Source organism: Colobus angolensis, unplaced genomic scaffold (assembly GCF_000951035.1).
Source record: "Colobus angolensis palliatus isolate OR3802 unplaced genomic scaffold, Cang.pa_1.0 Scaffold4, whole genome shotgun sequence".
In the NCBI taxonomy this organism is placed as follows: Eukaryota; Metazoa; Chordata; class Mammalia; order Primates; family Cercopithecidae; genus Colobus; species Colobus angolensis.
In genome coordinates this window covers 94,738-109,430 of record NW_012117376.1, presented here as the reverse complement: position 1 = coordinate 109,430, position 14,693 = coordinate 94,738, and the positions used below count along the sequence as shown (strand labels likewise).

At 44.8% G+C, this 14,693-nt stretch overlaps 2 protein-coding genes across 9 annotated transcripts in view; one reads left to right on the top strand and one right to left on the bottom strand.

Annotated features, from left to right (window-relative positions):
* CAP1 (CAP, adenylate cyclase-associated protein 1 (yeast)) overlaps positions 1-3,877 on the top strand; it is a 34,342-nt gene extending 30,465 nt beyond the window's left edge. For all 6 annotated transcript variants that reach the window (XM_011955226.1, XM_011955228.1, XM_011955225.1 and 3 more), the window contains 5 exons: positions 616-800; positions 1,085-1,208; positions 1,356-1,438; positions 1,762-1,905; positions 2,685-3,877. In XM_011955226.1, coding sequence (XP_011810616.1) covers positions 616-800; positions 1,085-1,208; positions 1,356-1,438; positions 1,762-1,905; positions 2,685-2,768 — 620 coding nt within the window. In that variant the 3' untranslated portion in view covers positions 2,769-3,877. The remainder of the gene's footprint in view (positions 1-615; positions 801-1,084; positions 1,209-1,355; positions 1,439-1,761; positions 1,906-2,684) is intronic.
* Positions 3,878-3,938: 61 nt separating this feature from the next.
* PPT1 (palmitoyl-protein thioesterase 1) overlaps positions 3,939-14,693 on the bottom strand; it is a 28,560-nt gene continuing 17,805 nt past the window's right edge. For 2 of the 3 annotated variants that reach the window (XM_011955221.1, XM_011955223.1), the window contains 4 exons: positions 11,403-11,493; positions 9,583-9,681; positions 7,882-7,953; positions 3,939-5,380 (listed from right to left, as the gene is read on the bottom strand). In XM_011955221.1, the coding sequence (XP_011810611.1) occupies positions 5,258-5,380; positions 7,882-7,953; positions 9,583-9,681; positions 11,403-11,493 (385 nt within the window). In that variant the 3' untranslated portion in view covers positions 3,939-5,257. The remainder of the gene's footprint in view (positions 5,381-7,881; positions 7,954-9,582; positions 9,682-11,402; positions 11,494-14,693) is intronic. The other variant, XM_011955222.1, reaches the window with a different exon arrangement.

Genomic DNA, 14,693 nt, shown 5'->3' with positions numbered 1-14,693 from the left:
CTCGATCTCCTGACCTCGTGATCCGCCCGTCTCGGCCTCCCAAAGTGCTGGGATTACAGGCTTGAGCCACCGCGCCCGGCCGAGAAAGTTTTTAAGTGTCAATAGTTGAACTAAATTTATTAACAATGTGTGTGATCATAACCAACAAAACTATATATATATAGAGAGAGAGAGAGAGAAAACAATATTGTAGAGTCGCAAATGCCAACACTGAGGAGGTAGGGGAAGTAGGGTTAGCTGTGGGGAGTGAAGGTTTTTTCTTTTTTTTTTTCTTTTACCAAATTTTCATTATTTTTCTTCCTTTATTGCTTTAAAAACTACATATTTGTGCATATATATTTGATATGTCTTTCTAGGTCTTTTTCTGTGCATTTACTCCCTATCGCCAACCACAGTATATACATATTCCATGTTGTTGTTGTTAATGGAACCATATAATTTAACCTTGGGGAGAAGAGAAATGATAAAAGTACTTCTTCAAAACTGCTTGCAAGAGAACACCTCAGAGGCTCTGGTTTTTGGCTTTGAATTTTCTGTTAAGGATGTTTAACATGATGATAGCAGCTCAGAGGTCTGGTGTGAAGGACAGGAACAGGGCAGCTGTTGTTCTTACAGCCCTGAAGCATGTATCTGATGACATGAAGACTCACAAGAACCCTGCCCTGAAGGCTCAGAGTGGTCCAGTACGCAGTGGCCCCAAGCCATTCTCTGCACCTAAACCCCAAACCAGCCCGTCCCCCAAACCAGCCACAAAGAAGGAGCCAGCTGTACTTGAACTGGAGGGCAAGAAATGGAGAGTGGTGAGTTAAAAATACCTAGAGAGGGGCAGGTATTTTTATTATTTTATTTTTTTGAGATGGAGTCTCACTTTGTCGCCCAGGCTGGAGTGCAGTGGCGCGATTTTGGCTCACTGCAACCTCCGCCTTCCGGGGAAAAGGAGTAGGGACGGGGGGTTCAATGGAGCTTAGCTAGATGAGGGCAGAGTTCTGGCTTCAATTGCAATAACAAAAAGTTTGGGATAGCCTGGGTTTTTTTTGTTTGGTGTGTGCTTTGTGATGAGAATCCTGGGAACTCTCTCTGATAGGAAAATCAGGAAAATGTTTCCAACCTGGTGATTGATGACACAGAGCTGAAACAGGTGGCTTACATATACAAGTGTGTCAACACGACATTGCAAATCAAGGGCAAAATTAACTCCATTACAGTAGGTGAGTCTTTGTCGCTGTCCCTTGCAAGCCCCGTCCCAGAGCCCGGGAAGGCTAATATCATTTTACCTACCCTATCTTAAAGATTGCTAAATGTATATCACTTTCCTTTAAAGTTATACTGTTGACAAACTCCCTTTCTTCTCCTAGATAACTGTAAGAAACTTGGTCTGGTATTCGATGACGTGGTGGGCATTGTGGAGATAATCAACAGTAGGGATGTCAAAGTTCAGGTAACTTGATATTTTGGCTCCTCCTTTTTGTCCCTGGGGAATTAATTGAAAGAGACATGGTAGACCCACAGATGTTGCTTTCGTGGGAATCTGATTCTACAAAGTCTGTAAGCTGAGCTGCTTTGGACGTGGCAGAAGAGGGGTTGGCTCTTCAGGCGAGTTCTTTTCAGGACCCATCCCAACCCACCCAAGTATCCAGTGTCTTGCACACCTGTGAGCTTTTCATGTAGTTGCTGAGTCACGTGAAACAGGAAAGCTTTTCCTGCAACTTACTCTTGTCCTCCCCAGCTGCTGGGACTCAGTTCTCTTGGTTTACTCTGCAGGTAATGGGTAAAGTGCCAACCATATCCATCAATAAAACAGATGGCTGCCATGCTTACCTGAGCAAGAATTCCCTGGATTGTGAAATAGTCAGTGCCAAATCTTCCGAGATGAACGTCCTCATTCCTACAGAAGGCGGTGACTTTGTAAGTTTCTTGATCTCTTTAGTATGATGTGAAAAACAGAAGGGACTAGGCCGGGCGCGGTGGCTCACGCCTGTAATCCCAGCACTTTGGGAGGCCAAGGCGGGTGGATCACAAGGTCAGGAGATCGAGACCATGCTGGCTAACGTGGTAAAACCCTGTCTCTACTAAAAATACAAAAAAAAAACTAGCCGGGCATGGTGGCGGGCGCCTGTGGTCCCAGCTACTCGGAGGCTGAGGCGGGAGAATGGCGTGAACCCAGGAGGCAGAGCTTGCAGTGAGCCGAGACCGTGCCACTGCACTCCAGCCTGGGCGACACAGCGAGACTCCGTCTCAAAAAAGAAAAAAAAAAACAGAAGGGACTGAAGATTTCTTGCATTGGAGAAAGCTGTTTCATGAACATTCTGCACGGAGCAGCTAAAAACCCAATAATGCACACCAAAAACACACAGAAATGAGGTAGTCCAGTGTAGTGGAGCTCCAAAGGAAGGTGCTTTCTGCCTAAATGGAGCTCAAGGTAGCAAAAAAGAATGGGGATGAGCCATGGCACCTTGTCAAGCTGGTGCTATAAAGCCATAGGTACTGTTATTTACACCCCATAGACTTAATAGTCTGTCCAAGATCGCTGAACACTAGAACACAGCATGGCTCTATGATCGGTCTCTTGCTACATCCTCCCGTGCTCCTGGGGTTAAATGGAAGCAAGCATTGGGAGAAATGTGTGAGATTTAGCCCCAGCTCTTCTTTAGCTCAGATTTAACCTGCTGTCTCTTTATTTGCAGAATGAATTCCCAGTTCCTGAGCAGTTCAAGACCCTCTGGAATGGGCAGAAGTTGGTCACCACAGTGACAGAAATTGCTGGATAAGCGAAGTGCCACTGGGTTCTTTGCCCTCCCTTCACACCATGGGACAAATCTGTATCAAGACGGTTCTTTTCTAGATTTCCTCTACCTTTCTGCTCTTAAAACTGCTTCTCTGCTCTGAGAAGCACAGCTACCTGCCTTCACTGAAATATACCTCAGGCTGAAATTTGGGGTGGGATAGCAGGTCAGTTGATCTTCTGCAGGAAGGTGCAGCTTTTCCATATCATCAGCTCAACCACGCCGCCAGTCCATTCTTAAGGAACTGCCGACTAGGACTGATGATGCATTTTAGCTTTGAGCTTTTGGGGGTTATTCTACCAACAAACAAACAGTCCATTGGAAAGAAAACTGTCCCAGGAATTAACAGATCAGAATGTTCACACTGGTTAATCTTTTTCTAACAATGAGCATGAAGGTAGCAGAAGCTGGTGTGTTTCCAGATGGTTCTTCTAACCAAACTAATTTTCACTGTTGACAAGTGAGGCAAGGGTTGCACTGGACCGAAGGCTGAGGCTTGGCCATCTAGCATTCCATGCAGAATGGTTTCCCATAAGCATTCCTTTTATTCTCTGTTCTATCCTGGGTCTGCCTCAACCATGAGATAGGAGAGTCTCCGGTACTAGCTGCTATCCAGGGCAGTTAATGGAGTCTTGGACCCTTTCTTTCTCTGGGATCCCTGCCCAGCACCTTCCTACAGAGATGACTTTAAAAGAAAAAAAAAAAAAAAAGGAAAAACAACACACCATTTCAAGGAGTCTGGCATTCCTGAATCCTCCTTCCCTGCTAGGTGCCTGTCACCTGTCTTCACTGCCTCCTTTTCCCTGTCATGCTCATCAGCTTATGGCTTCTGTCCAAACACCTGAACAGAGGACTAAAACCTCCACTGCAGGCTGGTTTTAGGTCTTGATTTATGTAAGAATCTTGCACAGCACTGCTAATGTAAATTTCAGTTTTTCCCCTTTAGGACAAACACTTACCAAAATATGCAACTTTTTTTTGGTGGGAAGAGAGATTGTCCTGTGATTTCTACCCATTTCCTGAGGCCTGTGGAAATAAACCTTTATGTACTTAAAGTTATACAGAAAAATAGAATAAAGTTAATACCAAACTTGCTTAGTTGTTTACCTGTGATATCTGCTGTACAGAAATGTAAAAAATACTGAAAACACCAAGGATAAGAAACTACTCTTTATTTTAGACAACCTCATAAAATTATTTTCACATCCCCCCCACTTCTTCCTCTTAATCCTCATCTTTTAGTTGAAGAATAAGGCTTGAGAGAGAGAAAGGAAAAACCATAATGGGTAAACTTAGCAGCACCAACACGGTTCTTTCATCAAGGTGTAGCTCATCATTTCTCCAAACTGACATTCTACAGAAATGTCTTCCAAAAAGCATTACGTTTTCACAGAGTGGGGACTATGATTTCCATGCTAGGAAATGGTAGATTGTTAGTTTTGTTTACTGTAACATGAATTCTCGGAGTCCTCAGACCCTCTAATGTGGGTTGATCTCCAGAAGGAGAAAGGGAGTGTGTAGTATTTTCCAAGCTTTTTGAGCAAACAATCTTTTTCTCACAGAACCCATCAGAAACAGTTTGGAGTATGCTGGTAAATATGTTTTGGGGATAGAAGTCAGAAAGCCTGATCTTTTCATATGGTTCCTCCTATTCTCTGCTAAAGCCAGCAACAGAGTAAGTTGACTCTAGCATCAAGACCACTAGTCGTATTAAGAAAGGGCAGGTTGGTCAAGAATGGAATAGGAAGAACTAGCTGCCTCACTTTTCATTTTCGTGCCTATATTTTCTTCACTCCCTAAGTTATACAAGATGTACATTTCCTCTCTTAAGCAACTTAATTGGATGCTACTTCCCTCCTTTTGTGACAGAGCAACTAATTCATCACTACCTGAGGAGACAAAGTGGGTGCCACAGAAGCAAGACTAGGCCAGTGGGATTTGTCTAATAATAAGATGATAGTACAGAGGGCAACGTATTCAGAGAGGAAGGCAGCCTTAAGAAATGCAGAAATAGCCAAGCAAGATTTTTCCAAGCACTGGTTAAATCATCAGCAAAACAGCATTTATGTGAGTACCTCAGGCCTGGGTACCTCTTTGCTTGAAATCTGGCAAGATCTTGGAAAAACATTTGCCCTCAGAATCTATCTCATTGCTTTAATTAGTTGTCTCCTTTGGTCCTGGGCACAGTTCTGGCACTGATCTGGAACAGACTCCCTTTCTAAAACTGAGCTTGACCACATCAAAAGTTTATAAAACAATCGCCATGGTAATTAAACTTGCATTCAACACCATATGGTAATAGAAGATGGCAAAGGATAAGCTTCAGATCTTAGATCTTTCCAAGCAGGGCATGTTAGATGAGGATAGAAGGATTAGTTGCAAGCTGAGCTCAGGCTTGGCATGAAGGAAACTGTCTCCCATGTGGTTTGGAAGAGTTAGGGGCTCCCTGAGCTCTACTGTGAACTGTACGGGTTTCATCCAAGGAATGGTATAATGTGGGCATAAAACCATTCTTCAGACAACTGAAGATGGTCCCCTTCTGTAGCCAGAAACACTAGCTGTCCTGCATTGTCCATTTCTTTTAGCCCCAGGCGGTCCTGCAGAGGGAAAGCCATAATTAATCAAAAAACTTAATGAAGTTTTGGAGTAAAATGGTAAATATGTTAACTCGAGATATATTGTCAAAATGAGGTGTATTTTCAAAAATGCCAAAAAGAATATCTCCTAGTTTTTTTTTCTTTCCTTTTTTTTTTTTTTTTTTGAGATGGAGTCTTGCTCTGTCGCCCAGGTTGGAGTGCAGTGGCGCAATCTTGGCTCACTGCAACCTCCACTTCCCGGGTTCAAGCGATTCTCCTGCCTCCGCCTCACGAGTAGCTGGAATTACAGGCGTATGCCACCACGCCCAGGTAATTTCTTGTACTTTTAGTAGAGATGGGGTTTCACTGTGTTAGGATGGTCTCTATCTCCTGACCTCAGGTGATCAACCCGCCTCGGCCTCCCAAAGTGCTGGGATTACAGGCATGAGCCACCACACCCGGCCAGTTTTTTCTAAGTATTAAAAATGTATATGCGATTGAGATTGCACTATATAGAGTTCTAGATTCTGTTTTTTGAAAAGCTGCTCAGAGTCAGAGGACTACCTATAGGTGGGCAAGCCATGGACAACGCTGCCTCAGCATGCCATAGGTAAGTGGGACTGAGCCAAAGACAGGAGAACATTAGCTAAGTAACTTAAAAAAACATCCAACCCAGGCCAGGCGCAGTGGCTCACGCCTGTAATACCAGCCCTTTGGGTGGCCAAGGCAGGCGGATCACCTGCGGTCAGGAGTTCAAGCCCAGCCTGACCAATATGATGAAACCTCATCTCTAATAAAAATACAAAAATTAGCCGAGCATGGTGGTGGGCACCTGTAATCCCAGGTACTTGGGAGGCTGAGACAGGAGAATTCGCTTGAACCCGGGAGGTGGAGGTTGTGGTGAGCTGAGATCACACCATTGCACTCCAGCCTGGGCAACAAGAGCAAAACTTCGTCTCAAAAACTAAAACAAAAAAACCATATGCAAGCCTTAGGTAACAAACCCTGGACACTTCCATGTTCTGGAGTTGAAAATGTCATTACCCATAGCGTAGGTGCTGGAGAACAACCCCTGGTTGGGAAGACAAGCAGTTACGACAGTGCCAGAATGGTGCTTCTGCCGTGGCCACCATTATTTTGAGTTTCACAATAGGGAAGTTCTTAGCTGTAATTTCTCAAGCCTTTTTTTTTTAAATCAGACTCTAGCTTCCCTTTTTACCTCACCACTCAAGTTGAGGCACCCAGTGCAAAAGAAAAGCCAAGAGGAGACAAATGACCTCTGAAATAACGTGGAGGAATTCTAGTAGAAGGTGACTGGTTCAGATGTAGTACTTATGCATTTTGGAGAGTCTGTCTCCAATATAAAATCCTTAGGGCTGGGCATGGTGGATCACGCCTGTAATCCCAACACTCTTGGAGGCTGAGGCAGGTGGATCACCTGAGGTGAGGAGTTCAAGACCAGCCTGGCCAACATGGTGAAACCCTGTCTCTACTAAAAAAACAAAATATTAGGCATGGTGGCGTGTGACTGTAATCCCAGCTACTAGTGAGGCTGAGGCAGGAGAATCGCTTGAACCCAGGAAGTGGAGTTTGCAGCGAGCTGAGATCACACCATTGCACTCCAGCCTAGGTGACAAAGCAAGACTTTGTCTCAAAAAAGAAAAAATCCTTAAAGTGTAGAAGGCCCCAGAACTGGAGGTGGTAAATTACTGCAACTTCTGCTTAAGATACAGGACCTACTGCTACACAAAATTCACAACTCTACTGCCACTCAGTCTCCTGCAGGAGCTTCCCTTGTAGTGTGTAATTTAGAAACAGGATTTCACATCTATTAATGTTTAAAAGTAATGTCCCTTGGCCAGGCACAGTGGCTCACACCTGTAATCCCAGCACTTTGGGAGGCCGAGACAGGTGGATCACCTAAGGTCAGGAGTTTGAGACCAGCCTGGCCAACATGGTGAAACCCCATCTCTCCTAAAACTACAAAAATTAGCCAGGTGTGGTGGCACACACCTGTAATCCCAGCTACTAAGGGGGCTGAGGCAGGAGAACTACTTGAACCCGGGAGGCAGAGGTTGCAGTGAGCAAAGATTGCTCCACTGCACTCCAGCCTGGGAGACAGAGCGAGACTCCGTCTCAAAAAAGAAAAAAAAAGGAATGCCCCTCATCATGCATGGAGGCTTCCTGGATTTGTAGCAGACGCACCTCAGCAAAGGCAGCTAGTTTTAAAACCTTTTTATCAAAAAAAGGGAATCAGACATGAGGTTTCTCTTGTTCTTGCTTGGAAACCATAAGGTTTCAGGATGTAGTGAATTTCTGTAACACAGTGCCGGATAAGCTACAGCAATAATCAAGAGCCTAACAAGCTTCACCCATATTGGACATAAGTCAGGTGTTTCAGGAGTACCTAGTGCTCTGAGGTGTACAGGGCAGGGCTCCAGCACCAAAGAACCTAGCAGCTTCAAGAACTGGGAGCTGAAAAAGACAGCACAACCTCCCAAGATAGATTCCCTGCCAGTTACCTGTGTGTACAGGGAGGTCTCCTGTAAGGGAATGGTTTCCTTGGCTTGGCCACTTCTGTAAAATCCAAACCACTGCAGAAGAAGCAAAAGAAATAAGGTCAGATATGACACACAGCACATACTGCCAAACTAATTTGAGACTGGTTAGAAGCTAAAACTGCCAACAAAGTGAACATCATAAAGCTGTAGCAAGAAGGAAAAATGGATAGGGTGCATCTGAGTCATCTCTTCTTAAGGGTGGAGCCCGAGGGATGAGTTAATCTTTCTGAGGGGCTGCTTTCCACTTCCCCAGAATTTCTGCTTCCTACATTTATTAAGCAATAAATGTGAAAAATTCCTGGGCTGAGCTCTAGACATTCAAGGATGAATATATCATCTGTTTCCAAAAACCTCCCAGTCTTGCAAGGCACAGAAACAATTCACTATTGAGCACAGAGGTCAGCAAATGTTTTTGCAAAGGCCAGATACAAAATATTTTAGGCTTTAAGGGCCATATGGTTGCAACTACTTACTGCTGCCACTATAACAAAAGCAGCCACAGACAGTATGTAAAAAGTAAAACTGTTCCAATGAGGACACTGAATTTAAATTTTACATAATCTTTATATGTCAAAATACTTTATATGTCTAAATAAATTTTACATAATCTTTATATGTCAAATTCTTTCTCCCAACCATTAAAAAATGTAAAAACCATTCTTCACGTGTGGGTAACACCAAAACAGGGAACAGGATGGACTGGGCCTGTGGGCCACAATCGGCCAATCCCTGGTGGTGTGACATAACGTGAGGAGTGTCCTAACACAGGCTGATGATCTACAAAAGGGATCACATTCTGCTTGGAATGGGGATGGCATCCTGGCCTTGACAGACGAATAGGAACTGTCAGGTGGAGAAGCCAAGGAAGTACATTCTAGAGACAGAAAAACATGAACAAAGTTTGCATACGAGAGAAAAAACACAAGTAGTACAATATGGCTTGATCAAGAGTGTATGAAGCGTGCAGACAAGGAAGATCAGGCTGGAAAACAGGGTGAAGCCAGATCAAGGCAGACCTTGGAGGCCAAGCTTAGGAACTGATATATTTTGGGCTGCTGATTCTGAACCCTTTTTGGGTCTCTGGTCTCTGGAAAATGGATTAAAATTATAGACCCTTCCCCAGAGAATGCAATTACATAATTTTGCATAGAATTTTGGGGTTCGGGGGTAGATTACAATCTTCAGTGTCCCGTTTATGGACCTCAGGTGAAGAACTGTTCTATACAAAAGTTGGTAGAAGGGACTGCAGGTTTTTTCCCCCAGCAGGCAGCTGTATTTTTTCATTTCATTTCATTTCAATTTCATTTTATTTTCTTTTTGAGACAGAGTCATACTCTGTCAATCAGGCTGGAGTGCAGTGGCATGATCTTGGCTCACTGCAAGCTCTGCCTCCTGGGTTCAAGCGATTCTCCTGCCTCAGCTTCCTAAGCAGCGGGGATTACAGGTGGCTGCCACCATGCCTGGTTAATTTCTTTTTGTATTTTGAGTAGCAATGGGGTTTCACCAAGTTGGCCAGGCTGGTCTTGAACTCCTGAACTCAGGTGATCTGCCTGCCTTGGCCTCCCAGAGTGCTGGGATTACAGGCATGAGCCACTATGCCTGGCTGGCAGCCCTATTTTAATGCCATTTACTCTCCTGGCATGTGGCTAAGTAGTGTCTCACCTCCGAATCTACAGGGTCCACAATGGAATCATTGAGGAATTTCACCATCACAAACTTCTTCAGGGCCATCAGGTTTTTCTTGTAGGACTCATTGATACCCTGAAAGAAAGGCCAGCAACACCTAAGGTCATTACCCACAGATACCAGCAGGGGGAGTAAAGCCTTCCAGTTCTCTGGTCTCCCTGACCCTGTGCCACCATGTTTCTTCCCCATGGGTATGGGCTGTTTTCCAGCTTCCTGCCCAGGATATACCTGTACAGCTTTTCTTTTTTTCTCTCTCTAAAACACAAAACAAAAAAAAACCTTTATTTTATTTTAGATTCAGGGGGGTACATGTGCAGTTTTTTTACAAGTGTATATTGTGTGATGCTGAGGTTTGGAGTTCTGTTGATCCTTTCAACCAAATAGTGAACACAGTGCTCAACAGGAAGTTTTTCAGCCCTAGCCCCTCCCTCCCAGCCTTTGGAGTCTCCAGTGTCTATTGCTCCCATCTTTATATCCATGTGTAACCCAATGTTTAGCTCCTAATCATAAGTGAGAGCATGTGATATTTGGTCTTCTGTTTCTGTGTTCATTTGCTTAGCATAATGGCCTCCAGCTGCATCCACGTTGCTGCAAAGAACAGGATTTCATTCTCTTTTATGACTGTGCAATATTCCATGGTGTATATGTACCACATTTTCTTTATTCAGTCCACCGCCGATGGGCACCTAGGTTGGTTTCATGTCTTTGCTATGGTGAACAGTGCTGCAATAAACATGAGTGCAAGTGTCTTTTTGGTAGGACAATTTGTTTTCCTTTGGGTATATACCCAGTCATGGGATTGCTTATACTTATACAGCCTTTTTTTTTTTTTTTGAGATGGAGTCTCGCTCTGTCGCCCAGGCCAGAGTGCAGTGGCACCATCTCAGCTCACTGCAACCTCTGCCTCCCGGGTTCAAGCAATTGTCCTGCCTCAGCCTCCCGAGTAGCTGGGATTACAGGTGGCCGCCACCACGTCCAGCTAATTTTGTATTTTTAGTAGAGGTGGGGTTTCACTGTGTCGGCCAGGCTGGTCTCGAACTCCTGACCTCAAGTGATCTGCCCACCTCGGCCTCCCAAAATGCTAGGATTACAGGCGTGAGACACCGCGCCTGGCCTTCCTATCTGACTGACATGCCACCGACCATGGCATGCAGGTACAACTATGAATTTACACCACACTCCATAGGTGTCCATCACATAGGTGAGAGGCTTCTAGTCAGAGAAAGCCAAGACAAAATAAGAAACTGCAAATTCTGGGTGGTTCTGCTATACTATTCTGTGTTGTTTTTTGTTTGGTTTGTTTTTCCCTTCAAACTTTCTGTTTAAAAACAAAAAACCAAAAGACTCTCCAGATGAGTCTAATATAAACTGAGCCATCTAGTTTACCAGAACCTACCAAACCATGTTTGTGTCTGGGACATACTCAGTGCCTACTGTATCTCTCATCTAGGTAAATCTCCAGAGAAAAATCCACCCCCAAACTGATCCATCAGGAAAGCTTCCCTCATTAAGACAGCAGCTGTGAATTTCCACCTAGCCCAGTCAGCAACCTACTGAGCTTATCCTGTGTGTTTCAACACTGGGAGAGGGAAAGAACTTAAGGGAAGAAAGATAATTGAATTTCAGCCTCGCTAAAAGGAACTGAATCTCAAAGGCACTGCCTCCCAAAAAAACAGAACTTCTGTTTCCTAGGATCTGCCCAGGACAGTTTGGGTAAACAGTCGCCGCTGATTGTTTATGAGGACCTAAACAGGAAAAAGAACGCACATCTATGGGAACAGGGTTTGGGTGCTTACCCGCTCCTGATTTATATCTGCCAAGAAGATGCTGTGGTTGCGATACACATCCTCTTTTATGGGGTCATGCCAGTATTCGGCTTGCACAAGGCTGTAGGAAGAAAAAAGAATGAGGTGATGAAGCTGCAGGTCAGTCAGTATGCCTAGGGCATGCTCAGTGCAAAGGCCACCAAGAGACTTTAAAAGGACAAAAGGCCGGCTGGGAGCGGTGGCTCACGCCTGTAATCCCAGCACTTTGGGAGGCTGAGGCAGGTGGATCACGAGGTCAGGAGTGCAAGACCAGCCCGGCCAAGATGGTGAAACCCCGTCTATACTAAAACTACAAAAATTAGCTGGGCACGGTGGCAGGCGCCTATAATCCCAGCTACTCAGGAGGCTGAGGCCGGAGAATTGCTTGAACCCCGGCGGCAGAGGTTGTAGTGAGCCGAGATCGTGTCACTGCACTTCAGCCTGGGGGACAGAGTGAGACTCCGTCTCAAAAAACAAGGACAAAAGGCCAAAGCCCTCAAGTCCCAGGCCTTACCCTTTAATAGAGAAGACAAGACTTGCACCTATAAAACAGTTTGTCAACACCTTGTTGAGACAAGGACTATTCAGCATAGTACAGAAATTACAAAAGATTCAGGCAAAGGACTCATCAATATTTGCTTGCCCTGTGACCCTGGGGTTTGTCGTACTTATCATGCTGATATGGTTCGGCTGTGTCCTCACCCAAGTCTCACCTTGCATTGTAACTCCCACAATTCCCATATGTCATGGGAGGTGACTGAATTATAGGGGCGGGTCTTTCCTGTGCTGTTCTCTTGATAGAGAATAAGTCTCACGAGATCTGATGGTTTCAAAGAGGGGAGCTGGGCCGGGTTCCGTGGCTCATGCCTATAATCCCAGCACTCTGAGAGGCCAAGGCGGGCAGATCACCTGAGGTCAGGAGTTTGAGACCAACCTGGCCAACATGAGGAAACCCCGTCTCTACTAAAAATACAAAAATTAGCCAGGCGTGGTGACATGTGCCTGTAATCCCAGCTACTCGGGAGGGTGAGGGAGGGAGAATCGCTTGAACCTGGGAAGCAGAGGTTGCCGTGAGTCAAGATCACGCCATTGCACTCCAGCCTGGGAGACAGAGCAAGATTCCATCTCAAAAAAATAACAAATAAAAAATAAAATTAAGAGGGGAGTTTCCCTGCCCAAGCTCTCTTCTTTTGTCAGCTGTCATGTGAGATGTGCCTTTCACCTTCTGCCTCATATGATTGTGAGGCTTCCCCAGCCACATGGAACTGTAAGTCCACTATAAACCTCTATTTGCCCAGTCTCGGGTATGTCTTTATCAATAGCGTGAAAATAGACTAATACAGTAAATAAGTATCAGCAGAGTGGGGTGCTACTGAAAAGTTACCCAAAAATGTGGAAGCAACTTTGGAACTGGGTAACAGGCAGAGGTTGGCACAGTTTGGAGGCCTCAGAAGACAGGAAAATGTGGGAAAGCTTGGAACTTTCTAAAGACTTGTTGAATGGCTTTGACCAAAAGCCTGACAGTGATATAGACAATAAGGTCCAGGCTGAGGTGGTTTCAGACGGAGATGAGGAACTTGATGGGAACTGGAGCAAAGGGGACTCTTTATACTTTCTTTCCAATCTCTCTCCACTTTCCCTTCCCTTCCAGCCTCCTCAAAACGGGCACTGTTACCACAAGGCCTCACATGGGGAAATTCGAACAAACTCTACCCCGGGTTGGCAGGGAGAGAAATACAAATGTCTACAACATAAGCTCGCCAGCCAGCGTGGAAGAGCTGCCCAGAGGCAGTGGTCCTGAAACCCCACTCAGTGGAGCAGGATAGCGTAAAGCCCAGCGGAGCCAGCTACGTCAGAGATGGAGCTCTCCCTCCCAGGAGCAGATGAGACCGAAGTTGAAGGAAGCAACAGTCAGAGTGACATTCTAGAATGTGTTTATACATGTATTTGAAACCTTTTAAAGGTTTAGAACTCTGAACATTTATAGAATGCAAAAAAAAAAAAAAAGTTCTTGAGGAAAATTAGAAGTGTTACTTCAGTGAACACACAAATAATAAGGAAGCAAAACAGTCTTATTGCAGATACGGAGAAAATCTGAGTGGTCTAGATAGAAGATCAAACCAGCCACAACATTCCCTTAAGCCAAAGCCTAATCCAGAGCAACGTCCTAACTCTCTTCAATTCAATGAAGGCTGAGAGAGGTGAGGAAGCTGCAGAAAAAAAAAAGTGTGAAGCTAGCAGAGGTTGGTTTATAAGGTTCAAGGAAAGAAACCATCTCTATAACGTGAGTGCAAGATGGGGCAGCAAGTGCTGACGTGGAAGCTGCAGTAAGTTATCCAGGAGATCTAGCTGAGATACTTAATGAAGGTGGCGACCGTAAACAACAAATTTTCAGTGTACATGAAACAGTCTTACATTGGAAGAAGATGCCATGGAGGACTTTCACAGCTATAGAGAAGTCAATGCCTGGCTTCAAAACGTCAAAGGATCGGCTGACTCTCTTGTGAGTGCCGAATGGAGCTGATGACTTTAAATTGAAGCCAATGCTTGGTTTTTAAATCCTAGGGGCCCTTAAGAACTATGCTAAATGACTATGCCTGTGCTCTACAAATGGAACACAAAGCCTGGACGACAGCAGATCTGTTTACAGTGTGGTTTGCTGACTATTTTAAGCCCACTGTTGAGACCTATTGCTCAGAAAAAAAGATTCCTTTCAAAACATTACCACACAGCTGGGCATGGTGGCTCACACCTGTAATGCCAGCGCTTTGGGAGGCCAAGGTAGGAGGACTGCTTGAGGCCAGGAGTTCAAGACTAGCTTGGGCAACATAGCAAGACCCCACCTCTACGAAAGAAAATTCTTTCTACAATTAGCCAAGCATGGTGGTGCATGTCTGTAGTCCTAGCTATTCAGGAGGCTGAAGTGGGACGATGGCTTGAGTCCAGAAGGTGAAGGCTGCAGTGAGCTGTGATCACGCCACTGCACTCTAGTCTGGGCAAGAGAGGACAACCCTGTCTCAAAAATTATTTTTTTAATTAAAAAAAGTTTAAAAACAAACTTAAAAAACAAACAAATATTACAGCTCATTAAAAAGCACCTGGTCACCCAAGAGCTCTGATGGAGATGTACAAAGAGATTCATGTGTCTTCATGCCTGCCATAGCACATCCATTCTACAGCCCATGGAGCAAGCAGTATGTCAATTTTCTTTTTTTTTTTTTTGAGACGGAGTCTCGCTCTGTCGCCCAGGCTGGAGTGCAGTGGCCAGATCTCAGCTCACTG